Genomic DNA, 27,516 nt, shown 5'->3' with positions numbered 1-27,516 from the left:
CAGTGGCTGCTGGGGTGTAAAGTTAAGAAAAAATGCACACTCGTATTTACCTGTGTAACTCGGTCTATCTGTGAGCCGAGCTTTGGAAGAGAAGAGATTTGCCAAGAAGACTGAGTGGGAGGGAAGACCAGGGTACAGGGGGCAGTGTGAGGTTGCCAGGAAGGGCAAGTGCATGACCAAGAATCTTTGTTAGGATCCCTGATTTAGACCAGGTCCCTGGAAGCAGCGTGTAAAGACAACGCATTTAAGCCCTTCGATATGGGCTGCAAATGGCTGCACAGAAAGGTGGCTGCCAGGACCACATGAGGGGCCCACATGTTTTCCGCATTATGTACTATGGTGTGAGACACTCTTTACCAGTTTGATGGTGGAGGTGCCTTTAATTCGTCGATGAAGCCGAACACTTTCAAAAAGCTGTTGGAGCTACTTGGGTTTCCTCTTCGGTGAAGCGCAGTGCCTGGTTATGACTTTCGATTGTTTTTCTTACTGGGGTATTCATGTTTCTGAGGTCCATTTATTTATGCAGCAGCAAATATGTGCTGGGCGCCTGTTCCGTACCAGGCACTCTTCCGGGAGCCGGGAACGTAGCAGTGACAAGACACAGACCTCTGCCTCCAGGGAGCGGGGTCTGCTGAGAGGGGACAGACAGTGAGGGCGGAGACAGGGGCAAGATTTGTAAAACCTGCATAGATATAAGACGGTAACTCTGTCCTATGGCTTCCTCAGCTCGTCACAGGCTTTAGAATTGCAGTCTGTCTTAGTGAGCTTCTTAATGTTATTAGCTTTTTATGGTAACCCAGTGTTAGGTTAACAGAAAAACTGCAATAAGATTGTGCGGGTTCTCCAAGTGCCCCTCACCCAACCTCCTCTGGGGTCAGCACTGGTATACCCGGCAGCTTTCAAAACTGAAACCGAATTAGTGCAACACTAACTGAATTAAAGACCTGCTTTGGAGTTCACCAGTTTTTCCACTGATGTCCTTTTCTTCTGCCCCAGAACCCAATCCAGGATATCGTGTTGCACTTAGGAAATTCTTAATTTCTATGTGGTGACATCTGTTCATTTTTATTGCTCCTTTTGTTCTCAGTCCTCCCATAGCCTATGATCTGATAAAACATTAATCTATATTTTGTTTTAGTTTTTTATGGGTGCATTTTAAAATTATTTATTTCTTTAAACCATCTGGGATTTATTTGGGTACAAAGTGCAAATAAGGATCTAACTTTTATTTTTCTGAAGCGTTGGTTGGCTGCACAGTTGTCTATAGTGAGTTTATCTTTTCTTCCCTGATTTGTGAAGCAACTTTTGTCAACTGTGAAATGCTAGATGGCCCAGTTCTGTTTCTGGGCTACAGGTTCCATTACATTGGTTTTTCTTTGGACGGCTGTGCCAGCTTCTCCCTGTTTTGACAGCTACATCTTTATAGTATTTTTCATATCTGGTGGACAAGACTCCCTCCTCCTTTAGCTTTATGAAAATAAAGCTTCTCAATATTAATTAGAGTAGCGATCCCAGTTATGTGCCAGGTCCTGGGTTGGACACCATGAATGAGGAATGAGCGACCAAGTGCCAGCTTCAAGGATGTCAGTCTGCGGGGGGCAGCCGTGCAAGCCACACTGTGCTCTGGAAAGTAGGTGACTCAGGGGCGGGGCCCCAGAGCGGACCTGGAGCGGTGAGGAAGGCTTGAGCTCTAGTTGATGGCGTAGCAGTTAGAGAATCAGGAAGGGCACCAAACAGAAGTGACGGTGTGAACACAGGATTGATCTGAAAAGACGCGGTGCCTTTAAGGGACTGTATGCAGTTGGTGTTGGAGCTCTCGGTGCTGGGGGGTAGCCCATGGTGGGAGGAGGTGCGGCTGTGGAGAGAGGTGGGGCTGCATCAGGAGGGTCTCGACCCCCAGGGGAGGTGTTCCGATGATCCCAAGGCCCCTCCTGTCCCAGGTTCTGAAACTCTTCAACTCCTGACTGTCTTCCCAGGAACATGTTCCCGGCCAACCTGGTGGAAGCCACATTCAAACAGGTGAGTGGGTGACAGGCAAGGCCAGCCTGGGCCCAACTGGGAAATGACAGGTTTACTGGCAAGTCTCCTCAGCACCTGAGGGCAGAATGCAAGAGGGGCGGAGAGGAGGGGGAACCTGGGTCCTTAGGGCTTCCCAAGGCTGTGCCCTGCCCTGGCTTCCGGCTTTGCAAGGAGAAAAGCTGTGAGGGTGGAGCAGAGCATCACTTGTGGAGTGCTGCTCCGCTGGAGGTTTGCAGCAGGGATTACGCAGCCAATACCAGCCACAGGTAGGGCTCGGCCCTCTCCTGGGCGAGGAACTGAGGCTCAGAGGGTTAAAGGATTTGCCCAGGGATATACCAGTAGTAAATGATAGCCCCGTAGGTAAACCTAGGCCTGTCTGCTTCTAAGCCTGTTTTCTCTTTCTTTTTAAAATAGTTCTTTCCCCCTAATAACAATAGTACTAATGTTCACTATAAATATCAGGAAAAGACTAAAAAATAGAAAACAAAAGAAATCTCTAGTTTCAGCACCCAGCAATAGTCATAGTAGTTGGTATGAGTTTAGTCTTTATTCCCTCTAAATAAAATTAGGGTCAGTATGCATCTTGCTTTTCCCCCGCCCCCATTATATGTAAGCATTTTCCCGAGCTCTTAAGTATTTTGAAAAACAAGATACTTGTGGTGGTAAGGCTAAACTGTAATTTATTTACCCATCTCCCTTTTGGTTTTCAAAGTTTTGCCCTTCTAGTAGATCTTTCTGCACCAATAATCTGCACCCCCGGTAGTTTCTAGTTCTTTTCCCTTCTAAAATGTTGGCTGCTTGGTTGACTTAATCCAGCAGGCATTTCCGGACCCCTGTCCCCGTGCCGGGCCCTGCCTGGGGTCTGGGGACACAAGGAAGGGGGCTGGGGGTTGGAGAGGAGACTCCCAAATAAAGAGCTGTGAAATCTGGAGCTATTTTTCCTGACTTCTTGGGTCTTCAGTTAAGAAATGAGCCAGAGAGGGAAGGGCCCTAAATGCTAGACTAGGAGCTCGGACATAATTCCGCAGTGACGGAGATCACTGACACTGTGAGAGAGAGAACATCACTCCGCTCCATACCTGCCTGGAATGCCCTTCATCTTTCGGCAAACTCCTTCCTATCCTTCAAGCCCCAGGTCAAATGCCACCTTCTCTGTGAAGCTGCGAGACTCCCTCAGGCAGAGTGTTATCACTCCTTCTCCAAGGCTCTCGGAGGAGACTTCACGTCTGGGTCATTTTTGTGTGCCCAGCACCCCACACAGAAGGTTCGGTATTGGAACGACCATGCCGATGGTGGTGATGGCAGGCACTGTTGTGAGCATGCACATGTTCAGAGTGGGCAAAGGTAGGGTTACAGTTGTGAGTACGTGAAATACAGAGTTTGCTCTTGTGTTATTATTCTTAAAATTTCTCCAGATGAACAACTTAAACCTACTTTGCCCACTACTGTTATTGAATCTAATGAGGGAGACACCGTGATGACCCTCACTGCACAGGTAAAGACACTGAAGCCCAAAACTTAGGTCGCATGTACTTCCAGAGGGGCGCCTTCCCCCTACCCAGGGCTTACCTGGTGAACACGGTGGTGGTGGGAGGGTAGGAGACGCCCTGGTTTGGGGTCCTAGGAACTGTAGCATGAGAAGGAAAGGCCGGGAAATGCCCTGGGGCAGAGGAGGAAATGCCGGCAGCTGGGGGCTCGATTCCTCAGAGCTGGGACCCCATCGCATCGGAAAGGCTTGGGGCAAGTGGAGCCTTTCAAATGCAAGCAAAAGTTGGAGCCGCTGCAGGCCAAGTTCCACACCACCACAGTAAAACGAGTACTGCAGTGAAACAAGTAATAATGTTTTTGCTGGTGGAGGGTTTTACTTTCTATTGGAAACAACAGCAACAAAAAACACAACACCTGCAAAGGGCAGTGAAACGAGCTGCAGGAACACCAGGTGTGCCCACGTAAGGTCCAAGTGTCCATCAGTGGAAGGCGGGGCCGGCTGACCACTAGATGGATGGACATTGGATGGTTGGCAGGGACGGATGGGTGATGGAGAATTGCCCAGGTCGAGGAAGACAGAGACAGACAGATGGTGAGGGAGGGACCGACAAGGGTGTGAGGGTGCCTAGAAGGAAGAAGAGGGAGAAGGATGGAGAGAGGCGCTGCTGGCCATGTGTGTAGGTGAATGAAGGAATCCATTTTCTTTTTGGTAAAATATTGATAATAATCCCTGACCTGCCTACCTTACAGGGTTATTGTCAATCCAATAGTTCATGAGTGGATACAAATGTGCTTCCTAGATGTTTTATTTTTGTTGTTGTCGATACCAATAACCACGCTGGCCCTGACCCCTTCCTGGTTGGGGTGTCGCCCACCAGTACCGCACCAAGACCACGCCGGTCGTCGAGTCCCCCAAAGTGCCATCAGAGGAGCCCCCTTCTCGGCGGATCCTCGTCTACGGGGTCCGGGAAGAGAATGGCTCTCGCATTCAGAACTTCGCCCTGGACCTGACCCCGCCACCTGAGGTCATTTACAAGTCGGAGCCTGGCACCAGCGACGGCATGAACGTGCTGGGCATCGTCATGTTCTCTGCCACCATGGGTACGTGCTGCCCGAGTCCCCCTGCAGTGCTGGGGAGCTGGTCCCTCCCCGCACCTACCCCTTTCTGCATCGCTGCATCCAGCAAGCTGCATACCCTACAGTCTCCCGTCTTCCGGGTCGTGCCTTCCTTTCCCACCCAGTGGACTGGCTCCAGCACCGCGCCCCCCCCCCTCCCCTCCCCGCCCTCAGTGGAGCCGGCGTTCCTCACTCGAATTCTCCATCCCTGGGGGCCGGTGTGCCTCCTGCGGGTGGGCCCTCCCTCGAAAAAGATTATGCCCCTCCTCTTCCTGAAATTTCTACTGAGATCTGGGAACACTGGGGACTGGGGGGAGGGGGCAGTTAACAATATAAAAAAAATCAGGAAAAATCTAAAACCCATCAGCCATCACTGTCTGTTTAAAGCCCTATTCCTCCTCCCACCCACATCGGCAGGGGCTTCTCCTGGGCGGCCTCCCTCCTGAGACCTGTAGGTGCCTTTTCTCAGCCCACGGTTGGCCCACCTGACCACTCCCTTCCCTGTGCGACTCTCCCTGGGTCCCAAGACCCCCAGCCACAGGCTCGGTATCTTGAAGCTGGTGAAGCTAAACTAGCACAGGCTCCTGCTGAGGCCTGCGCCTTATTTTGTTTTTAACTTTGTATTCTTTTTCTTAAAGAGGGCCCCACACTGTACAAGCTTCAGACCCCACAAAACCCATGGATCCGTCCCTGCCTGCAGCGCCTTGGCCTGCCCCCACCACAGACACGCACACAGAACCTTTCCCTTTGGGGGACACCTCCTCTCCCAACCAGAATAATCTAGAGCTCATCCTAACCCATCACCCCAGCCTGGGAGTTTCTCTCCTGCTTCTCTGACTAATCCACACAGTTTTCTTTTCAAGTAAAAAGCCCCCCCATCCTTCTGGTTGTTCATAGCAAGAAATCTGGGGGTCATGTGCTGCCCCGCCCTCTGTCTCAGCCCACAGCCAAAATCTGAAATCCGTCTGCAGTCCCTGCATTTCCCTTTGTCTACTGCCGCCACCCTGGTCCAACGCTGCCGTCATCTCAACTGGTTTTGGCAAAGGCTGCCTAAAGAGTCCCCTCTCCTAGCGTGTCCTCCTCACGGGGTCACAAACACCCTGCAGTGGCCTCCAGTGGCTCTCCTGTCACCTGGAAAGGGGCCCGACACCCAGCGGAGCCGGCTGCCTCCCTCTCCTCTCTGCCCTCATCACTCCCCCAGCCACGCTGCCTTTCAGCTCCCAGAGAACGACTCCCTCCCCTGGCTGCACCCGCCCCCTCCTCACCCTGCCCCTTTCTCATCCTTGAGGGTGGTAGTGATGGGGGCCACTCCATAAGCATCACATCCTCAGGAAGGTCTTCTCAGCTCCCCAGATGGGTGCCCTGGGTTACTCCTTAAACTCTTGACCCGACTGCAGTTATGTAATCGTTGGTGTAATTGTTCGATGTCTGCGCAGCAGCTGGCGGAAGCTCCATGCAGGCAAAGAGGGGCCTGGCTTGCTCTCCGTTTATCCCCACAGCCTGTGCCCCACAGTGACCGGCAGGAGGGGGCCCTCAGTGAAATGCGTTGGAGAGATGGGTAGATGGATGGGTGAACAGCTGGGCAATGATGGATAATAGAGCTCTTACCGTCTTGGCCTAAACACCGGACATGCAGAGGGGCTAGACCTTAGTGACCCGAGCATGTGACAGGACAGCGTTTGGAAGTGCCCTCAGCACATCTGAGAATGAGTCCCCAGTCCTGAACATTCTTCCTACGCTCAGCCACCGCCTCTGTCATAGGGTGGAAACATACAAAACGACATCTACTGGCAGAGCAAATGAACCCCCTGAGACCCTCTGACTCAATTCACAAAGTGTTCACTGGCCACGTGTAACTGTGCGCGGGTGAACGTGGATTTGTGTGTGTGTACCCAGGGTAGTGTGTGCTCGAGCCTGTGTGCACCTGTGCCTGGCGGTGCCCACATCTGCAGTGCTTGTGTCAACACTGCCCAGGTCTGAGGTCGGTGGGCACATTGGACAGCTCCTCGCTTTGTCCCCTCAGCCCAGCCTCCCTTCCCAGCTTCTCCCTGGTGCTGGGCTGTGGCTGATGCTGGGGTCTCACTGGCCTTTGCTGTTGCAGGAAGCCCACACCCACCCTGGGTCCAATGCACGCCGGCACCCAGCCAGACAGAGCCCTCGGGTGCCCCCAGGGCAATCTAAGTGGAGGCTGACGAGGGGAGGGTCAGAGCAGGCGGGGGACCTGCGTCTGAGCTCACTTAGGTTTCCAGAGGCCAGAAGGACAGGGCTAGGCCAGTGTCACCTCCATCTGGGCCTCTCCCACCCCAGCAGGGTCCCCACTTCATCCCAGTGGCAGCTGTTCCAAAGACAATGTGGGCTCAGGGTTTCTGGGGGCAGGGGAAGAGCCCTCTCTGGAGTCCCACGGGCCAGGTTTGAACCCCTGCCCTGCCCCTCCCTTGCTGAGTCAGCCGATGAGCCTCTGGGAGCACAGTACAGTAGCTTCATGAGGGCAGCCCCTGAGGAGGGAGCGGTCACCCATCACGGTTGGAAGAGTGGCCTGACGTGCTCACATGCGTGGAGCTCACCCATGGATTGGTCACATGTGAACACTTCCAAGTGGAGAAGAGTCTAGAACCCCAACAGGAGAATAACAGGGGCCTTGGGACAGGCTTGATCCTCCCTTCCTTCTTTCCTCCCTTCCTTTATTCATTCAATGGTTATAGTTGAGCATCTACCATGTGCCAGCTGACATACAGTTCTTGCCCTCAAGGAGCTAACCTTCTATTGGAGGAAACAGAAAAACAGACAACTGGAAAATCACAATGATAAGTGTGATAAGTGATATGAAGAGATTGGAAAGAGATGAGACAACGGAGAACACATTGGGAGTTTTTGAAAGGCAGTGGGGATGGGTGTCCAAGGCAGGTGGCGAGCTGGGCAGCCATGTTTCGGGCATCGGGAACCACGTGGGCGAAGGCCCTGAGGCGATGAAGAGCTCGATGTCTTCTAGAAATGTAAAGAAGGCCAGTGAGGCAGAGCCTGGAGAGGAAGGCACGAGCAGCCAGAGGGAGGTGGGAGGTACGGACCGGGGTCAGACCCAGTGGGGCCAGGAGCAGCAGGGAGCTTGGTCACGGTCTAGGTCATTAGGGAAGCCAGTGGGGGGTGTTTGGCAGGGAGCATGTTTGTCTTAAGAAGATGACACTTGAGGCTGTGTGGAAAAAGGATTAGAGAGAAGGAAGAAAGGAGAGTGCTGTTGCAAGGTCACGGCCCTGGTCCTCGGGTGGAGGCCAAGGAGAAGGGGAGGGAGAGTGGGAGGAACACTGGTATATGGAGGCTGCCGGGAAGTCAGCTAAGGGCGAGGTCCGTGTGTGCATGGGGGTCTGTCCCCACCTCGCCACTGGCACGTGCCGTCATGTGCAGCCATCATGTGCCTTCGCCTTGGCCAGTGGTCAGTGATACGCTTGTGTGTCCCTGCCCCGCAGGCATCATGCTGGGCCGCATGGGTGACAGCGGGACCCCCTTGGTCAGCTTCTGCCAGTGCCTCAATGAGTCCGTCATGAAGATCGTGGCAGTCGCGGTGTGGTAAGCCTCGCAGGGATGGGGTGGCCTCTCCTTCCCCACCTCCTTCCACTCCTGCCCGGGGCAGACAGAGGGACCTCAGGGTCCCATCCTCCGTTCTCCTAGGCGTGGGCTGCCCAGGAGACTGAGCCCTGGCCTGGGGCCTCCAGAGTGACACGTGCTCCCTGGATCCCCAGCCCTGACGGGGCCTAGTTCCAGCCCTGGGCCTGCCACTTCTGGCCTGGTTGGGCCCACTGGGGAGAGCTAAGAGCTAAGCCTGGCCCTCTCTGCTGGCCCGGTTTCCCCATCACATGGCGCTCATCAGCTCAGCTTCTGGAGGAAGGAAACTCTGGAAGGGAGAACCAGCTGCCACTCCTTGGTTCAGAGCTCAGACCTTAGAAACCTTCTAGTCCAACCCTGCACAGTTTAGATGGGGAAATGCAGAGGTCTGCCCAAGGTCACGCACGCAGACTGGCATTGACGGGCTGAAACGTGGACCTGCAGAGGGCGGGCATGCTCCTGAGAGGCCTGGGCAGGAAGGCTGTGCAGGGCCAGGCTGGCTGAGGGCAGTGGTGTGATGATGCTGTGTACCGGGCACCTGGTGCTCAGTCCCATTCAGCCCTCCGAGCCCCGGCCGGGTCAGGGAGGTCAGGCCAGGCAGAGATGCAGTGCCAGGGCCTCCTGGGACCCTCGCTTGCCTGGTTCCGAGCTGGCTGCCCTGACCCCACAACAGGTACTTCCCCTTTGGCATTGTGTTCCTCATCGCCGGCAAGATCCTGGAGATGGATGACCCCACAGCCGTGGGGAAAAAGCTGGGCTTCTATGCAGTCACTGTAGTGTGTGGGCTGGTGGTCCACGGCCTCTTCATCCTGCCCCTGCTCTACTTCTTCATCACCAAAAAGAACCCCATCGTCTTCATCCGTGGTGTCCTCCAGGCCCTGCTCATCGCACTGGCCACCTCCTCCAGGTAGCCCTCAGCGGTGGGCGGTACAAGGGAGGAGGTGGTGGCCCAGCTCTGTCCATCTGTTCAGCCATCATTTGTCCACAGCCACAGACTCCTGGAAAGTGGCAGTAAAGCCCGCTTCACAAAATTAGAGGTAGTTATGGTAACAAGACCAATTTCTGAAATGTAATGCTTGAGGGCCCCCTGCCCCAACAGAAGAAAGCCTCTGTGGTCCTCGAGGCCTTCTCCTCCCCCCACTGCCCTCGTGCCTCAGGTCCGCTCCCTCCATTGGCACGGGGGTCAGCCTCCACGCCGCAGGGGCAGGGCGAGCTGGGGAGTGATGAACCTGCACTGCTGCTGCCTCTTGCTGGCACGTGCTGCTCAGGGACAGTGCCTGTCCACTGTCACTGAGACATCCTGCTTAGACGCCCTGTTACAACGTTGGCAGCGTCACTGTTCACTGTGAGTGGGGATTCGGATCCTGGTTCCTTTACCCACTAGCTGTGTGATGTGGGCAAGACACTTGACCTCCCTGGGCATCAAGTTCCTCATCTACAGACTGGGAATCACTGTAGCCTCCCCAGAGGGCTGCCGTGGGATTCGTGGAAAGGACAAACCAGGGGAAAGGCCGGTCTGGGCAGGGGGCTGCAGCACCTGCCCTGGAGGATCCCAGACCGCAGCTCCGCGAAGAAGGGCCCACCAGGGAGTCAGAGGCTTGCGGCCCAGCCGTCAGGCAAGGAAGTGGTCGCTCGCACTGGGTGGATGCTCTGATTGTGTGTGAGGAAAGGGTGGTTCGCCCACAGTGAGGGTCTCCCCTCCTGGAGGAACCTGTCTGGGCTCAGGCCCCCATTTTTCTGGCGCCAAAGCCTAACTCCTCCCGCCAGCCCCGACTGCCTTCTCTGCTCCGAGCCTCAGAGTCCCGATCTATAGAATGGGAACAAGGGCCACCACAAACCCTGTGGCAGCAGAAGCACCTCACACAGGACTTGGGGGGACCAGAGCCGCAGGGAGGAAAAACCCACATGCTATATCCAGGAACCTCCACCCAGGACAGAGGCCAGAGGTGAAAAGGAAAGATCGAGTCTCCAGTGGTTGTCCCCACGCCACAGGCCACAGCCTGCCAGAGCTGGCAGCCTTTGGCCACCTCCTGCTCGACAGGAACCCAAACCTTGGCCAGCCTGTCTGGGCTCATGGGAGGCTCTGACAAGTGGAAGTGGGGTCCCCAGGCAGTGACCTGTGGGGTAGGAAGGGCTCTGGGGCCACACAAACATCAGCACTGCCACCAGGAGCTCTAGTGACAAAACAGCGACAGCCACAGTGGCAGCCACCACTGCCTGAGCACCTGTGATGGGACCGCCACTGTGCCAGGTGCTGACTCGCTGAATTTCCCTGGCAGCTCTGCCATCCTCCCTCCTGCACCAGGAAACTTGGCATTCACAGGTCGAGGAGCCTGCCCGGGCCACGGGGCTAGTAGGAGGCTGGAATCTGCACCCGGGTAGTCCAGCCCCAGAGCCCCGCTGTTAACTGCTTCCTCGGTGCTTGGCACAGTGGTGTGACTTTGGGTCGGTCCCTCCTCCCTTCTGGGCTTTAGTTTCTTCATCCGCAAAATGGACTCAACCCCCACCCCCCACAGGTAGCTGTGAGGATCACGTGACGGTATGTGTAAAGCGCAGTACTTATGCACAGTAGGCATTCTGCTGGTGTAAGTCCCTTCCTGACCTGTGTGACCCTGAGGCCCTGGGCCTGGGCCGGCCCAAAGGGTGCCACCCCAACCATTTCAGAGCCCCTTCAGCCTGTTCTCCCCCATGATGGCCTGGCAACCCAGAGGCTCTGACCATCCTGGAGGAGGATGGTGGGCAGGTACTGGCCTCTCTGCCTGCAGCTCAGCCACACTGCCCATCACCTTCAAGTGCCTGCTGGAGAACAACCACATCGACCGGCGCATCGCCCGCTTCGTGCTGCCCGTGGGCGCCACCATCAACATGGACGGCACGGCGCTCTACGAGGCCGTGGCCGCCATCTTCATTGCCCAGGTCAACAACTACGAGCTGGACTTCGGCCAGATCATCACCATCAGGTGCGCTCCTGACACCCCCCCACGCCCAGGTGGACTGGGGTAGAAGGGTGGCTGCTATTCAGATGCTCAAACTCTCAGATCTGTTGGGGGGTCTCTGAGGCCCAGAAAAGGTGAGGGGCTCATTCTAGGCCACACAGCAAGTCAACACTAGGGTTGGGGCCATGACCTGACCTCTGTGACTGGTGGCACTGAGCTCCTTCCCCAGCAGTGCCCTGCAGAGTGGGGAGCTCCAAGCAGGCTGGGAGGCTGAGATCCGGAGGGAGGGCCCCGCAGGGGGGCACAAAGGAAGCAGAGGCCAGGGGCAGGACTGGGAACAACGGAGGGGCTGCTGGTGTGGCTGGAGCTGAGGGAAGGGGCTGAGGCGAGAGGCGGAGGCCGAGGGGAAGGCCTCCCAGGCCAGTCTGAGGGCACAAGTCTGACCCTGCGGACGCGGCCCCAGAGGGAGACTGGACAGAGCTGTCCAGCTTCCCGGAAATGCACAGGAGCTTCAGCTCCTGACAAAGGGTTTTCCACACACGCCTCAGGAGGTTCTGCTGAGGCTAGGATGGAGGCCCATGCGGCTATCAGACCTCAAGAAGGAACCTGTTACCCCAACAAGAACTCCTTGCTGTGGCCTTCCTAACAGCCCCTGTCCCATAGGGCTGTCCCAGAAGTGCAGGCACTCGGCCTCCCTCGGGTCAGGGCCCCAACATGGCACCCTCCCTGCCCCTGCTTCTCCTCTCCCTCTCCCCACCCCCTCTGCAGCATCACAGCCACAGCAGCCAGCATCGGGGCAGCTGGCATCCCCCAGGCTGGGCTGGTCACCATGGTCATTGTGCTCACCTCCGTGGGACTGCCCACTGACGACATCACCCTCATCATCGCAGTCGACTGGGCTCTGTGAGTGGGGTTGGCCCCCCCCTCCCCTCCCGCAGCAGGCTTTTGGGGTGGTCAAGGGAAATGCCCTGGTTTGGCACAGTGGGGTACCTTATGCATTGACACTGGCCTGGCTGCATAATTTGTGGAGCCCAGTTTTCAAAAATGAAAATCTGGGGTACTCTGTTTACAAATTATAAAGAATTTCAAGAGGGTGAGGGCGAACTTTTAAACCAGGCCTGGGCCCTGCTGAGCACAGGCCCATCTCTCTGTGTGGCCACATGCCCACGAAGCCCTGCACACCTGCACCCCACCTCCTGCACACCTGCACCCCACCTCCTGCACACCTGCACCCCACCTCCTGCACCCCCGCATCCCCTCCGCTGAGGGAGTGGTGGGCTGCGGAGCACTAGGAAAGCGCCTCGCTGGGGGCTCTGCCCTGGCAGCTGCTGCACACAGGGGCTGCTCACCTGCCCTCTCCCAGCTCCCCTTAGAGGTGCCCCCCGGCTCACGGCCCACCTTGGCCCACCAGGGACCGCTTCCGCACCATGATTAATGTGCTGGGTGATGCGCTGGCCGCAGGGATCATGGCCCATATCTGCCGGAAGGACTTTGCTCAGGACACAGTCACTGAGGTGAGAACAATGCGTCCACCCTAGCCCCGCCACCCAAAGGCCCCCAGTGGGTGGAGCTTGGGTAGAATGAGCACCGATCTTCCATTCACCAGCTGGGGGGCCTTCAGTCCCTCCATGACTCTGCCTCAGTTTCCCATCTGGTATTGGAGGTGACTAACTCCTCTCACAGCTGCTCCAGATACGGAAGGAACAAAGGAAGCTAACGCCCCGTCCTTGGGGAGTGCACCCTAGCGTGCGGGTGGTGCTGGGCCAGCGGACAGCAGTGCAGATGTTACACGTCTGCGGGGGCTTCAGGGCTCCTTCAACAACCATGGGCAGCAGGCTGCCCCCCTCCACAGGGAGGATGCTGAGGCCCGGGCAGGGGACCCAATTCCCTCACTGCACCCCGTGGGTCAGATTCCTTCCTCTATCTACTAGGACAGCCCCAGGAGGAGGCAGGACAGCCGAGAGAGGCCCTGGAACCACCGAGGTCCCCAGCATATCTGTAGGAAACCGATCGCATGGTTCCCAGCCCTTGCTTGTTGGTCCTCCCTGCCGTCTACCCTCAGCCCTCGCAGTTGTTACTAAGGCCTATCTCCTCTCCCCAGAAACTGCTGCCCTGCGAGACCAAGCCAGTGAGCCTCCGGGAGATCATGGCAACTCAGCAGAATGGCTGTGTGAAAAGCGTGGCTGAGGCCTCAGAGCTGACCCTGGGCCCCACCTGCCCCCACCACATCCCTGTCCAGGTGGAGCAGGATGAGGAGCCGACTGCCGCCAGCCCGGACCACTGCACCATTGAAATCAGCGAGCTTGAGACCAACGTCTGAGTCTGCAGAGGCCAGGGAGGCTTCCAGGGCTGGGCAAAGCGTGGCGTCTCAACTTCCCACTTTCCTGCGCAGCCGACAGGGGCGAGCCTCACGCGTTCTTCCCTCCCTTGGGAGGTCGGCATCAGCTCCACTCGACTGAAAGCGAAGTCTTGCAGAGGAAACCCCAGTGGGGGAGTGACGGGCCGCACAGCCCAGCCCTGACTGTGACTTCCCCCGGTGACGGTGATGGCCCGTGAGGACAGCAGGCAGGGGGTATGATCTGTACTTTCCGGATGACAGAGTTAAGGGTGAAAACACGTATTCTAGGTCTCAGAGCGAGTCAGGGCGAGGACTCTAACAGGCGTTTCACGCCCTGGCCACTCCCTCCTGGAGGAAAGGGGCACCGGCTGGGCCAGGCGCCCAGAGAAGCTGTAGGCTCAGCCCCGTCCTACAGCCCCGCGGCCACCACTGCTTTCCACTCGTGAAGACAGAACAGCAGTCTCCGGGCCTGCCCCTCCGTGTCCCGGCCCAGGCCAGGGCCCCGTAACACGTGGCCTCAAACAGCTCTCCCCAAGTGGGGGCCAGCCCAAGACCAAGGCCTGCTGCCTTCCACATGCCTTGGCCTGTCTGGTCCCAGCCCACAGGTTATCTCTCACAAAGCTGCCATGAGGCAGAGACGGGGGTGTCTTGACTAGGGCCGCCCGGGCCCTTGGAAACATATGGGCCGGCCTCCCGCTGGGTGGGTGAGCCAGCCGGGACCCAGGGGCAGGGTCACCGGGGGCGCTTTGTACAAGCCTCCCAGTCGGCTCTGGGTCAGGACTCCCCAGAAGCCTGAGGGATACAGAGGAGTTAAGTTTTATATTCTTTTCTGTGTTTGCAAATTCAGTGATAACTAAATAAAGGTATTTGGTTTTTGAGTCTTGTGGGCTTAGTAACCATATTCCAGCCAGCATTTCTTTACTGTCACAGCTCAGACTGGCCGGCTGGGCAGCCAGAGGGCGGACCGGCCTGTCCAGGGGGCTAAAACATAAACAGGCCGGCCAGTCCAGCTAGAGCACGGACCTGGGCGGTCAGTGTGCGGACAGGCCTGCCTGAGCTGTCTCGTGCAGGAGGCGGGACGCAAACCTGCCTGCCCAGGGGCCTGTCTCGATAGCCGCGTGGACAGACCACTCTGCCCCTGGCCTGGGCCCCACTCTGCAGGCAAGGCCCTGAGATCAGTCCCCACAGATGGAACAGAGCTCCTCAGCCAGTCAGGCTCGCTTCGGCGAATGCTTTGCTTTAAGGCAGAGATGTGCCCGAGGACGGTTTCAGACCGTCTCCTGCATTCTCCTCAGCCCCGGCATACCTCCCGGAGGCTCACAGCGGGCAAGGGGAACCTGGCCCCACAGGCTGTTCTGTGTGTACTTTGGGGAAAGGATACACCTCTGGGCCTTACACTGTGGAGCTGTAAAGACACTGAAGCAGGGGAAGGGAAGAGGCGTCCCAACATCGCTCAGAAAATCAGGAGGGCACCAGCCTCCCAACCCTCCATTCCTGAACTGCTGCCCTCCTCGTCCCAGGCCCGTAGTCTGAGGCATCTGGGAAGGGCCCTTCCCCCCCAACCCCCTCCCACTGCAGAGCTGGTGTGAGGTGCACCATGGAAGCACCCTTCCTTCATTAAGGCCCAGGCAGCGAGGAGAGGTCAGATGTCAAGCTACAGTCACTCCCACCATCACGAGAGGGCTTCCCCACCCCTTCCCCACAACACAGCTCTAGGTCCTTTGAGCAGTGGAGTCTGCCCCACCCCCAGGCAGGCACCTGCTCTTGCCCGGGCTCAGCAGGAGCGTGTGCACACCCTGAGTGGCGGTTGCTGCTGCCCGGGCTTCTCATCCAGGGACAGTCCTGCCTGTTGGAGGCTCGTCTTTGCTCTGAGCGGGACACTACACCGCCCCATACCCCAGTCCCAGCTCTGGGCCTGTTGGTGAGCACACTGGTCACATCTGCACCTCTTCCCAAATCTCTACTCCAGTTCCCAGGCCTGCTTCGGGTCCCCTTCCCACCTCAGCCGTCCTCCATGGGACAGACCCCACCGGCAATGCCCACTTAGGGCACAGGCGACCTTCCAGGTGAGCCCTGAGGAGCCCAGAGGCGACAGGTCCTTTGCTTGGATGCTCAGCCTCTAGGAGTCCACAGCGAGCTCCGGGCCCGGTATGGCAGTCCCGCCTGATCTGCTGACCCCCACCACGCCGAAGGGCCGCAGCTGCCTTCAGGCCTCCTTACCTGGGACTGCGCCCTGTGTCCTGGACCTCTGCCTATGGGACTACTTTGTAGGCCCCAGGAACTGAACTTCCCGCTGACCCCAGCCAGTCATGACAGGGGCACCTGGCAGGAAGCACACACAGACACGGCCACGGGCTGCCAGACAGGGCTAATGTTTTTATATTAGTTTTTCTATAACAACAAAAATCAGCTTTGAGGTTTTTATCATTTTTTCTTAAAAACAAAAAACAAAAAACAAAGGCACCCAGAACTCCCTGCAGGCCCAAAGAATAAAAATGGTGTCTCATTGCCGGTGGGACCAGGCCCTCCCTCCTCCTCCAGCCCAGCCCTACACCTCCATCTCCCTCCTGCCATGGCCCCTGGCAGTCCCAGGAGAATTTCCCTGTGGCCTTGCCCTCCCAGAACATGCCCGTGGCCTGCCAGGACATGGCGAGGAGTGACTCCCCAGCATCTGGGGGCCAGGGCGAGGGGGCCAGGGCAGCAGTGCAGAACGTTCCTAACCCCGAAGGGAGGGAAAAGGAACAAAAGCCAGCTTTTGTGAGTTCTGAAGGGCAGCAGGCACCTGGCCGCAGAGAGCGCGAAGATCACTGTGTCTTCTCCAGAGGATGGACGGACAGATGAACAGGCAGACAGCAAGCTGTTCTGGCCATTTCTGGCTGGGGCAAGAGCTGTTGGTGGCATAGGCCGAGGAGGGCTGTTTGCACGTGACTTGTGTGTGTGTGTGTGTGTGTGTGTGTGTGTGTGTGTGTGTGTGTGTGTGAGGAAGTGGATGCCAGGAGGGTGGGGGCGAGACCCTTCCCTGAGTCTGCATGGTTCAGACACAATAATGGTGGCACTGGGCATGCAGTGGACAGCGAGACCCTGCGGAGGACGATGGGCAGCCGGCTGTATGTGGGTGTGTCATGGTGTGTGAGTGTGTGTGTCTGGCTGCGGCATGAACTGTAGGAAGGGGTGGGGATGAGAGACTGTGTGTTAAGCTTGCGTTGGGGGGCAGGTGGGATCGGTGCTGGACGTGTCTGGACAGCGGCAGAGTCGGAGCTCACAGGGCGGGGACCCGTGCTGCAGAGAGGGTCCAGATGGCCAGCATCCTGTAGAACGTGTGGGAGCGTCAGGGAGGCCAAAGCAGGCCCGCCAGCCACAGCCTGCCTGGGGGAGGTGGACTGGAGCCGGGGAGCCCGCACGACGCTGCTCTGGGAGGGCCCAGTGACTGCGGGCAGGAGGGGAGGGTGCCCCTGGATGCCCAGAGCCCGTGGGCACCCCCGGGAGGCGCTCGTGTTGGTGTGGCCAGGCCTAGGGTGGACTAGAGGACCTTCGGGTCTCTCTGGACACTCTTGGGACCTCACCCAGGACTCCATTCAACTGACCTGACCGTGGCCAACGTCCCCCAGAGGGGCAGGTCCTCTCCACCCCAGGATTCCACAGGCCCCATTGTGCGGCCCACGGCATCCACACTGAATGGCCAGTCAGCCCTGCTGCTGACCCCTGGCTCTGCCTGAGGAAGATGCCTGGAGAGGGGGTCCACCTTCATAGCCCAGACGCCTGAAGTAAAGGAAGGTGACTTCCCAGAGCTGCCCTGGGCCTGCCCCCCACACTCCCACGGCCCCTGGGCACACTCTTCTCCCCACCTCTGTCATCCGTCTATGGGGTCCTCACCCCCCCACCCCCTGGGACTCCTCTCTGCCCCAGGCCCTACTCCAGGCCAACTTCCTGAGAGTGGCCCAGTGACCTCCTGCAACCACACCCTGACCCTGTGACCCCCAGCTCCCTGCTATCCCTCTAACCCAACCTCTCCACCTGGCCCTCTCCAGCATGGCCCCCCAGCCATCCTGCCTACCGGCCCCTCCTGTCTGCACCCCCTTCCCCTCGCAGCCTAACCCCCAGGATCCACCACTGCAGACGGTCTCTTGCCAGTACTCAGTTTCCTCGTCCCTCCCCCTCCTGTCCCATACACCCAGCCCAAACCCCAGCCTCCGGGAATCCAATTATCCACCTTCACCCCCAGCCGCACCACTGAGCACCTCGTGCTTCCGGGAGAAAACAGCAGGCCGGAGGCAGCTGGCTGACATGACTTTGTGTCCAGCCACCAAGCCACTAACCTGTGACTGCCACCATGGAGGGAGCACTGACCCTCCTACCAAAGCCAGTCCCTTCTACTATCTCCAGGGGGCCACCACTGTACTCTGCTCCCCTCTCTCACATCTTTAACTCCTCCCTCCACACGGCTGTCCCATCAGCACTCAGACCAGCGCCGCTCCTTAAAAACGGCCCAGCGTGAACCACAGGAACTGAGCCCTGCCTGGGCTTCTTACCCGTCCCCACCACTGCCCTCATCTCCTCACGGCCAAACTGCCGGACAGAGTTGTCTATGCTGCCTGGATCCACCCCTCTCCGGCCTCTTACTCCGCCCCCATTGTCCCGAGGCTGCTCCCCACAGGGCCGTGGGGACCACGTGGTGGATGAACACAGCACGCCCTCGGCAGCACTTAGCTCACCCGCCTCTCAGCAGCATGGACACAGCTGACTCCACTGTGCATGCATGCATGGCATGCGTGCACACTTAACACGTGTGTGCACACATGTACACATAAGAGCCCGTGGGGTATGTACACGTGTGCAGTGTGTGTTCCACAAATGTGTGCTTTGTGTGTGAGTGTGTGTTTTGACATGTGTGCATGAGCATGGGTGTGTGTGTGTGCTGATCACTGGGTATACATGGGGGGGCTTGTGTCACATGTATGTGTGAACACCCTCTGACCCGGGCTGTCTGTGGCCTTCCTGCCTCCTTCCCCGGCTGCTCCATCTCAGCCCCTCCCTCGGCCGCCCACCCCGTCTCCCCAGGCGAGCCCCCTGGCCTCCGGCAGCTTCAGCGGCCTTTTCAGGCTGATGATGCCTGGGTCTCCACCTCCAGCCCAGGCCTCCCTCCTGACCCCAGACCCAGACATCCAAGCCATCCTTGGGCTCCTCCTCCAGTGCCTTCCGGGCCCCTCAGACTCAACATTCCCCTACACAAGCCTATTCTTCCTCTCGTCCACCCTGAATTCCAAGCTTGAACCTGGGCCTAGTTCCAGAGGGACTACTCAAGTCTGCCTTCCCAGTCCCTCAGGCCCGTCTGCTTATCTGCACCCTCACCTCCTGCCCCACAATCTATAGCTTGGACGACAGCAGTAGCCTCCACCCGGGCTCTCACGTCCACTCCCTGTGTGGGATTTCCAGGGCATCGCCACCCTGCAGGGAATGCACGGGCACGGGCCGGCCTTCCATCAGCTTGCCGTCATCCCAGCCTCCCGCCCAGGGCTTGGCGCACACCAAATGCTTGTATTGCTTTACAAAATGAACAGTGAGGCAGGGGTCAGAATGTGAGGCATGGGCAGAAAGACCTAGACTGAGTCAGGAATAGGAAACTAGCAAGGACCACCCACCTATGTCAGATTCAGTTCACCTGGTCACTATCGCCTTTCCTCTTCCTCTTCCTCTTCATCCTCCTCATCCTCTTCCTCCTCCTTCTCCAACCGGCCCCGGTCCTTGGAAACGTCACCAAACTCAAAGTTGCCTTCTATGTCCAAGACCTGCAGGTGCTTCAGCCTCCGGAAGGCACTTTCCACCACAGAGCCCACAGCCAGCTTGTTAAACCTGTACAGCCACCCATGTGGGGTCAGTGCTGAGAACCCCACCCTGACACTGACCCACCCAGGAGGCCCTGCAGGAAGATGGTGCAGCAAGCACAAAAGGCAGGGGGCCGGAAGGCACCGTGTATCAAGAGAAGTCCCAGCTATCCAGTGTGGCTACTGCTTGGGGGGCCAGAGCTGACCCTGGGCCACTCACCCACGGAGTGAGGGCAGGGCTACCCACTGCATGAGCTCTGACCGAGACTTGGGGGTGGCAGACATGGGAACCTCCTCTCGCCTGCCCTCTGAAATTAACACTCAAGGCCCGAGCTTCTGGGCTGCCAGCCTGGAGTGACCCTGGTGGCGCACCTGCAAGGCCAGAGCCGTGCTGCACCAGGAAACCCAGGCTGTGGCAAGGCAGAGGTCGGGCTCGATCCCAAGCCCCTCAACTCTCTAAGCAGTCCCCTGCAGGAACCAAAGCACAGGTCACACTCCACCCCAGTGTCACCCAACGGGGGCCTCCTGGGCCACAAAGCCCCTGGGAGTATACATTCTGCCTTTCTCTGATATGGCTCCTTCTCTCTGATTTGAGGGGGTTGGGGGTGGGGATGTTAGAAAGAACTACCCTGGCTCTGCTGTATGGAAGCTCCTCATGTCTGCGGGGAGCCGAGTCCCCTGAGTCCTTTGAAACCCCAGTGAGAAAATGAGCATCCACTGTCCTGGATCTGAGGCCCAGGCACAGCCTGGCCAGCTGTGGACACGGCATCACCTATGCTCTCTGGGCCTCAGTTTTTCCAGCTGTAAATTGGGACAATGCCCTCTGGGATCCCTTCTAGTCACAGTAACATCAATAGTGCCCATGTGCACTACTTGGCTTTGAACACTGACCTCCACCCACAAGCTGTTCCCATGTGCCTTGACTATCCTGCCAGAGCCAGGGCAGGCCCAAGTGGGGCATCAGCAGGGCCACAGGGGACCTCCCACCTGAGAAAGATCCCCTTGAGGTTGGGCGTAGAGTCAAAGGCGTTGGCGGGCACGGTGCTGATCTTGTTGTTCTGCAGGTACAGGTGCTCCAGTGACGCAGGAAGCCCCTCCGGGATTTCTGTCAGCTGGTTCCCAGCGATGTCCAGCAGCTGCAGGGTGACCACGAAAATAAAAGCACTTAATGACTTGCAAAGGCCCTCCACTTGTCCCTAAACATATCTAAATCTCACCGTAACTCCGTGAGGAGGGATCTATAACGACTGCATTTTCAGATGGGGAAACAGAGGCTCAAGGAGGTTAAGAGATCTGCCCAAGGCCACACGGCCTGGACGAGGCCGGAGCCCAGTGCACCTGACCCCAAACCCTGGTTCTACCCAGCGCCTCCTGCCTTCCCACATGGATTCACGGGCAGGATGCTTGGACATCACATCCTTCCTCATCGACACACATGTCACCCCCACCAGACTTAAGAACCCAGAAGTCAGGGGCCAGGAGTCCTCCAGCCTTTGACTCTTGCCCTGCAGATCCCAGAGGAGGGTGGGGTGGGGGGCCACATGGGTGGGGCTGCTTATGTGTGGACCTCAGAGGCCACATGTGCAGGGCTCAGGAGCAAGAGTGCAAGGCTGATAGTGACCCCAGGCTGGTCAGTCTCGGAGGAAGTGGCAAACCTGGGAAATGGGGCGTTTTCCCAGGGAGGGTAAGGGACAAGCAGTAGGCAGGAGATGTGGACATGCGCGGCCCAGCGCACTATCCCTCAGCTGCCAGTGCACTCTGCCAATAGACTTGCGCAGCGCTGGGTGGGGCTCCGTCATCTCTAAACCGCCACCCTCGCCCCAACAGGCTGGGGCCCAGGGTCAGGAAGCTGGGGGCCCTGAATCCAGATTCAACATTCAAGGGAGGCACAAGCTTCACGCACCATAGGGAGCTCCCTGTCACCTCCCCTACACCCAGGGCTCCCTGCTCCCCACATGTCCCCTCACACAGCTCCGTCACTTCCTCATTCATTCCATACATCCTCTGTGCCCACAGGTGCTGGGGACGTGGAATCCACTGAGACACTGCCTCCCTGCTCAGGAAGCCAGGCTGGCAGACGGACACGGAATCTGACAATGACAGCCATTGGAACGGGGCTACCGGGAGGGAGCCTGGGGGAGGAGCCTGATGCAGTCGTGGGTCAGGGGCACTCACAGAGTAGCAGGAACAGCTGCTGCTTGTACAAAGAGCCATCAGCGAGAGGAAGAATCTGCCCTCAACAGACACCAGTTCCCTGACTGAACTCATCCAGGCCCAGGGAGGTAGCCATTGGTGGCTTCCAGAGGAGTTGACACCTGAGTCCAGGTATATTACAGTCTCCAGGATGGTAGTGAGCTTGCTCCTGGCTGGGTCCTCAGTTCTAGAACTGTCTGCACAAGCTGGGGTCTCCATATAGACTCGGGAATGAATGAGGGAGTAGGTAGCACCAGGGAGGAAACAGTGCTTGCTCTGGCAGAGGGGCCAGTAAGAGCAAAGCCCAGTGCACCTGGAAAAATAAGAAGCTCAGCTCGGAACAGGGGCAGCCTGGGCCATAAAGGCTGTGGCAAGGATGCTGATCTGGGTTCTAAGGGCAATGGGGAACCACGGACGGTTTCTGGGTAGGAGCGTAAGCTGAGCGTATAGTTTTCAAGATACCCTCTAATTGCTTATGCAGTACAGGAGTAGAGCATTCCTAGGAAGGCTGGGTCCAGGGGAGAAATGGGGGTGGGTTGGCTGGGGCATGGGCAGCAGCGGTGGAGAGAAGAGGACAGATCCGATGTGATGGTAGAACTGGCAGGTAGAACAAGGGGGACCGCAAGGCAGACGGTGTAAACAAGATGCTGAGGCAGCTCCCAGGTTTCCCATGGGCACTGCGGGGGGCGGGGGGATGTCACCCCCTTCAGTGAGTTAGAAATGCAGCAGGAGGAGCAGGTGTGAAGGAAAGGATGATGGGGTTTGGCCCTTTGAGAATGGGGTTCCCGGGGTACACCTAAGAGGGATTAATTGGCACAGGTGGCTGGATCTGGGTGTCTGACACTCAGCAGGGTGGGCTGGGTGAGGAGAGACCCCAGCTAATGCTGCTCCTGCAGGGCCAGCTGCCTCCCTGACGCCCACCCTGCTCCACCCTCAGAGCTGTGCCTCACCTCCCAGGCCCCCGACCCCAGACAGCTCCATCCCAGCAGCTCCCACCACAGGCAGGGACCCCTGTGAGCCCACCAGGCCAGGGCCCCGGGTCCAGTATGAACACAACAGACGAAAATCCCTGCCCTTCCTTATTCTAGAGGAAAGCGCTGGCATCAAACAAACAAAGAGATGACCTACTGCCATGGAGGAGGGATGAGGCTTATGAAGAAAAGCAATGCAGAGGAAGGTGCTAGGTGGTGAGAGAAGACCTCCCAAGGAGGGGACATTTGAGCAGATCCCTAAGAAAGAGGGAGGAGCAAGCCCTGAGGACATCTGGGGCACAGAAGACAGACAGCATGGCACAGGCTCCAGGCTCCGGGGTGGGCCTGGCAGCACCTCGGCCCTGCCTCCCAGGCTTCTCTGGTGAAGTTCCTTTTCAGTCCTTCAGTGAGTCCAGAGGTTTCACTGTAAGAAACTCGGCTCTTACAGTGCGCGCCCTGCCTGCCTCTGACCATGGCCACGACAGCCACACCCACTAGCAGGTCACCTCAAGCAGACTCCCCCAGCTCTCTGCAGACCACCTCAGGGGCCTCGCTGCTGCGCCCTCCCACTGACACGGCCTTCCCTGGGCACATATTCCTGTGCCTGTAGATGGGTGAGTTTGACTCTCCTGCCACCTGAATTGTCCCTGCCCCCTGTCCTCCTGAACCATGGGCTTCTGCCTGAAGCCATGACCTCTCCTTACCCCCAGGGCCCTCCTCAAGCCTGTACCTGCAGGTAGTGAGCTCTGCCTGGCCATATCAGCAGTACTCTGCCCTTCACTCCTTACCAGGCATGCCAGCCCTACTCTGAATGGCCCAGCCCCACTACTTTAAGGACTGTCCTCCCCAAGGGGTACCTCCCTCATGGCTCAGCCCCCTGCCCTCCCCTTTACCTGCAGATGGGTGAGGTCAGCCCAGGCGCTGGGGCCTAGGGCCCGGCTGCGCAGCCGGTTGCTGGTGAGGTAGAGCTCACGCAGCTGGGCCATGCCACCCAACGCCCCGCGTGCCAGTGCGGCCAGCTCATTGCGCTTGACCTTCAGCACATGCACGTTGCGGGGAAGTCCTGGCGGCAGTGTGTGCAGCCGGTTGCCAGACAAATCCAGCGAGCGCAGCAGGCGCAGCTTTCGGAAGGCGTCGCGGTGCACCTGTGGGCTGGTGATGCGGTTGTAGCTGAGGTTCAGCTCCTCCAGGAAGTAAGTGGTGGCAAAGTCATCGCGACCGATGCCGGTGATCTGGTTATGCAGAATCATGAGGGTGCGCACGCGGCGGGGCAGACTGCTGGGCACGCGTTCCAGCGCATTGTTGTACAGGTGCACGGTGTGCAGCCGCTTGAGGCCCTGGAAGGCCCGCGGGTGGATGCCGTGCGCACGCAGCTGGTTGCTATGCAGCAGCAGGTACTCGAGGCTGCGGATGGGGGTCAGCACATCCGCGTCCACACTCCGTATGGCGTTCTTCTCCAGGTGCAGCAGCACCAGGCTGCGTGGCAGCCCCGCTGGGACCCGTGACAGGTTGTTGCTGGACAGATCCAGGTACTCCAGGCTGGAGAGCTTCCTGGGGCGAGGGCGATTAGGACAGTTGGCAGGAGCCCACATAGCAGGGGCCCACCCTTGTTCCCGCCACGTTCCCGAGCGAGGTGGCCGGGAAGCTGCCTCTCATTCATCCCAGCTCTGCCTCTTGCTCACTGGGGACCGCAAGCTTCTCCAAGCCTCTCATTGGATTGATTATTCAGTGGCATTGACACAGGAAGGTTCTAGCATGGTTTCTGACACAAGGGTTTATTTGAAGAACAATTGTTTAAGGACTTTTTTGGCTATTCTGGGCCCTAAAGAAATAAAAATATATTTATATTTGCCTTCAACAAACATGTTTGAGTTTCTATCTTGTGAAACCAGTGTCTGCAAATGCTTCCCAGCCCCACTAGAATTTTGGCAGGCCTTACCCACACACATCACTTGTTCTTGGGGGCAGAAATGTCAGCAGAGGCACGAGCCTCAGAGTTCCTTCTCTGGCGAAACTGGCCAGGGTAGCTGGGCGAGAGGCGAGTGCGAGAGGGCCTGGCTGGGTGGAGCTTCCCAGGTGCCTGGTCCTCCTGGGGGCCCAGGCAGGGGCTTACCAGAAGGTCTCGTTGTCCAGGCCCTCATCAGTCAGGTAGTTGTTCTGCAGGTACAGCTCCCGCAGGTTGCTCAGCTCACTGAAGGCCCCCGGTGGGATCTTCTCCAGCTTATTGTTCTGGTGGGGGTGAGGAGACAGTGGGGAGGGGAACATGAGAGACAGCCGAGGGGCAAGGGCAGAGCCAGAGGGTGTGCAGAGAGGGGGTCTGAGGGAGCCATGAGGTGCCTGGAGTACTCTGAGTGTGGGGCTGAACACCAGGAGGCTGGGCTTCCGCCCGCTTCTCTGCAGTGGATGCTGTGCCAAGGCCTCACAGCCTTGCCACTGTGTGCACGTGGGCCTGGGCTCTTGCCCAGCGACGGGTCCCTGCTCTGGGGGTGCCCCGTCTGCCCTCTCCCTCCTACCTTGAGGTGCAGCTTGTAGAGGGCGGGTGGCAGATGCTTTGGCACATGGCGTAGGAAGTTGCTGGACAGAATAAGGATCTCAACGTTGCTGGAACCGTTAAACATGTTGTCCGGCAGCCCGGCGTCCGCCAGCTTGTTGTTGTGCAGGTACACGGACCTGGGGGTGCGGCGCAAGGCCTCACTCACCCGGGACCCTGGGACCCCTGGACCCCGAGCCCTGGCCCCTGCGCATGCTCACCTGCAGCCTCCAAACCTTGCTCAGGTTGGACCTGGGGCCTTGGGCATCCCACTCTCCTCTGAAGAACCTCAGACTCTACCTAATGTCATGCCCCCAATACAGCTGAGGGAACCAAGGACGCACCAGAGATTACCCCACAAGTTAGTGGCAGAAATAGGGTTTCCTGACCCCCAGTCCATGCTTCTCCGTATGCTACAGGGTTCTCAGTCATTCCCTGATTGTCAACAACCCCACACGGCTGGCTCTAAGTTCTGTGGGACTTCTTGAACATGGGAAGTGCCCCCAATGCCCAGCACAGGAACTGGCTCAGGGTAAGTGATGCCTCATCCACTCAGCAAGTGCACAGTGAGTGCCCCTACATGCCAGGAATGTTCTAGACTGTGAAGATATAGTAAGGACACAACCAGTGAGACCCTGCCCTCATGGAGCTAACACACTAGAGGGCCAGAAGACCAGGAAGCAAAGAAGCACATAGAAGGTATAGCTCATTCTTGCTGTGTGCCTCTCTTGGGCCTCAGCCTTCTCATCTGTGGGATGGGAGCAGGCACAGTGACCCTGGCTCCTCAGGGGGAAGGAGGGAATTGAATGAGGTGACATTCAGGTACAGAAATGGCACCAGGAGGGGCCGGCTCTTCCGGCACCACCATGTGCTGCTCTCTCCTCCCAAAGCAGCTCTCAGCAAGGGATGGACAGGATGCACAGCTCTGCCTGCTAGAAGATGCTTCCCCCCAGGGGCTGAGGAAGGAGGGAAGCAACCTCACCCAGCTCCCATAATTTCACAGATATCACCCTCTGTCCTCACCTCCTGGACCAATTCTTCCTCACACTTTAGGTCTCAGCCTTTGGAACCTGTGCCCCCTCCCCCCAGCCCCCGGTGTCTCCCACCACAGCCCCAAGCAGGGGACCTCATGCCCACACTGCACAGCATGACCCTCCTCCAGGGCCTGTCTGCGTCCTCTCTGCCTCATCAAAGGGTCAGCCTCTGCTCAGCTCCTCCCCTTCCCCAGCCTGAGCCCAGGACCCTGTCTGACCTCTGACCTCAGGTTTGGCTTCTGGCCAAAGGTGAGCCCATAGATCTTGGTGAGATAGTTGGCAGCGAAGTCCACACTGATCAGGGTGTTTGGCAGGAATCGGGGTGCCAAGGTCAACTGGAAAGGAAAGAGTTGGGGCAGAAAGACCAATGGAGGGAGGAGGTCAGCTCTGGGTCCCACTGCCTGCTGCTCATCCGGGCCCTTCACTTGTCCCCTCCCAGCAAGTGCAGCCATCTGGCCTGCTGTCCCCTTCCACTGACAACACAAACTAGAACGTCCACAGCCCCCCACAGCCCTGTGCTTAGCATTCAAAGCCCTCCAGGCCTGTCCTCTGCCCTGCCTGTCCTCCTTGTTCTCTCCCTTCCCTGGTCCCTGACCCTGGCTTTCTGCCCAGCTGCAGTGAGCACCCCGCTTTCCCAGACAGCCCACAGTGACCACCCCTCATTCATTCAGCAGCAGAGCCAGCATCTACAACATTCCAGGCATGGGTCCAGGAGCTCTCTGGGCATGTCCTGGACAACAAGACAGAGAAGTCCTCTGCCCACCCCCCGCTCAAGCTTACATCCTAGTGGAGAAGATAATAAACAAGGAATAAAAGTATCTGATAATGATCACTGCTATGCAGGGAATTCAAACAGGCTACAGACAGAACAACTGGGTGGGGTGCTCAGGGTACAGGTGACAGACACTTAAGGCATGACGGCACCATAAATGCCATCTGAGAGGAGAGCATCCAAGGCAGCAAATCCAGCATGGGAGATGGAGGGCGGGGGAGGGGCAGCAGAGAGTGGGCAGGACCCTGAGTTAAAAGAAGCAGGGGGAAGTGTGCCTTCATTCAGAAGGAAGGCAAAGCCACTGGAGGGTTTTAAGCAGGGAGGGAAGGTGTAGGGGAGAAGCGGGCACTGATGTTTGAAGGTCACCCTGGCTGCTCTGAGGAGAAGAGGCAGAAACGAGGAGGCAGGGTTGCCCGGTTGCAGGACCGTGGTGGGGCGGTGCCTTGCAGCGCTGCCTGGCAGGCGCGGTGAGAAGGGTGAGAAGCACTGGGGCTTTCTTCGCACTCGGGCCAGCGGTGGTGGGTGGTTGGAGACCCCCTCCACAGAGATGGAGAGCAGCAGCAGCGCTGGGGGCTGTGACCAGGAAGCAGTCCTATAGACCTCTAGGGGAGGCGGCCAGGAGGCAGAAGGATCTTTGAGTCTCAGGTGGGAGGTGAGGAAGGGGCTGGAGGCTGCCACGGATGAGGCCATTGTGGAGGCA

General features: G+C 58.0%; 2 protein-coding genes across 13 annotated transcripts in view; one reads left to right on the top strand and one right to left on the bottom strand.

The window, feature by feature from the left end:
* Positions 1 to 14,372, top strand: part of SLC1A7 (solute carrier family 1 member 7) — a 46,209-nt gene extending 31,837 nt beyond the window's left edge. For 3 of the 5 annotated variants that reach the window (XM_037161967.2, XM_037161949.2, XM_037161941.2), the window contains 8 exons: positions 1,977 to 2,019; positions 4,386 to 4,608; positions 8,085 to 8,184; positions 8,894 to 9,127; positions 10,986 to 11,180; positions 11,925 to 12,059; positions 12,568 to 12,670; positions 13,258 to 14,372. In XM_037161967.2, the coding sequence (XP_037017862.2) occupies positions 1,977 to 2,019; positions 4,386 to 4,608; positions 8,085 to 8,184; positions 8,894 to 9,127; positions 10,986 to 11,180; positions 11,925 to 12,059; positions 12,568 to 12,670; positions 13,258 to 13,476 (1,252 nt within the window). In that variant the 3' untranslated portion in view covers positions 13,477 to 14,372. Of the gene's footprint in view, positions 1 to 1,976; positions 2,020 to 4,385; positions 4,609 to 8,084; positions 8,185 to 8,893; positions 9,128 to 10,928; positions 11,181 to 11,924; positions 12,060 to 12,567; positions 12,671 to 13,257 lie in introns of all 5 variants that reach the window. The other 2 variants (XM_037161957.2, XM_037161931.2) reach the window with 1 other exon arrangement.
* The window catches only part of PODN (podocan), a 35,894-nt gene continuing 9,143 nt past the window's right edge, over positions 766 to 27,516 (bottom strand). For 3 of the 8 annotated variants that reach the window (XM_053655521.1, XM_053655520.1, XM_053655522.1), the window contains exons 6-12: positions 26,270 to 26,379; positions 24,994 to 25,150; positions 24,594 to 24,709; positions 23,374 to 24,031; positions 20,304 to 20,452; positions 19,154 to 19,235; positions 15,851 to 16,802 (exon numbers count right to left, since the gene is read on the bottom strand). In XM_053655521.1, the coding sequence (XP_053511496.1) occupies positions 16,299 to 16,802; positions 19,154 to 19,235; positions 20,304 to 20,452; positions 23,374 to 24,031; positions 24,594 to 24,709; positions 24,994 to 25,150; positions 26,270 to 26,379 (1,776 nt within the window). In that variant the 3' untranslated portion in view covers positions 15,851 to 16,298. Of the gene's footprint in view, positions 1,996 to 15,850; positions 16,803 to 19,133; positions 19,345 to 20,303; positions 20,453 to 23,373; positions 24,032 to 24,593; positions 24,710 to 24,993; positions 25,151 to 26,269; positions 26,380 to 27,516 lie in introns of those variants that run through there. The other 5 variants (XM_053655525.1, XM_053655524.1, XM_053655526.1 and 2 more) reach the window with 5 other exon arrangements.

The sequence above is a fragment of the Artibeus jamaicensis genome, unplaced genomic scaffold (genome assembly GCF_021234435.1).
Source record: "Artibeus jamaicensis isolate MK-2021 breed Jamaican fruit bat unplaced genomic scaffold, CSHL_Jam_final scaffold_1019, whole genome shotgun sequence".
Taxonomy (NCBI): domain Eukaryota; kingdom Metazoa; phylum Chordata; class Mammalia; order Chiroptera; family Phyllostomidae; genus Artibeus; species Artibeus jamaicensis.
Note: the sequence above shows the minus strand (reverse complement) of the source record. Positions and strands in the feature narration are given on the sequence as shown.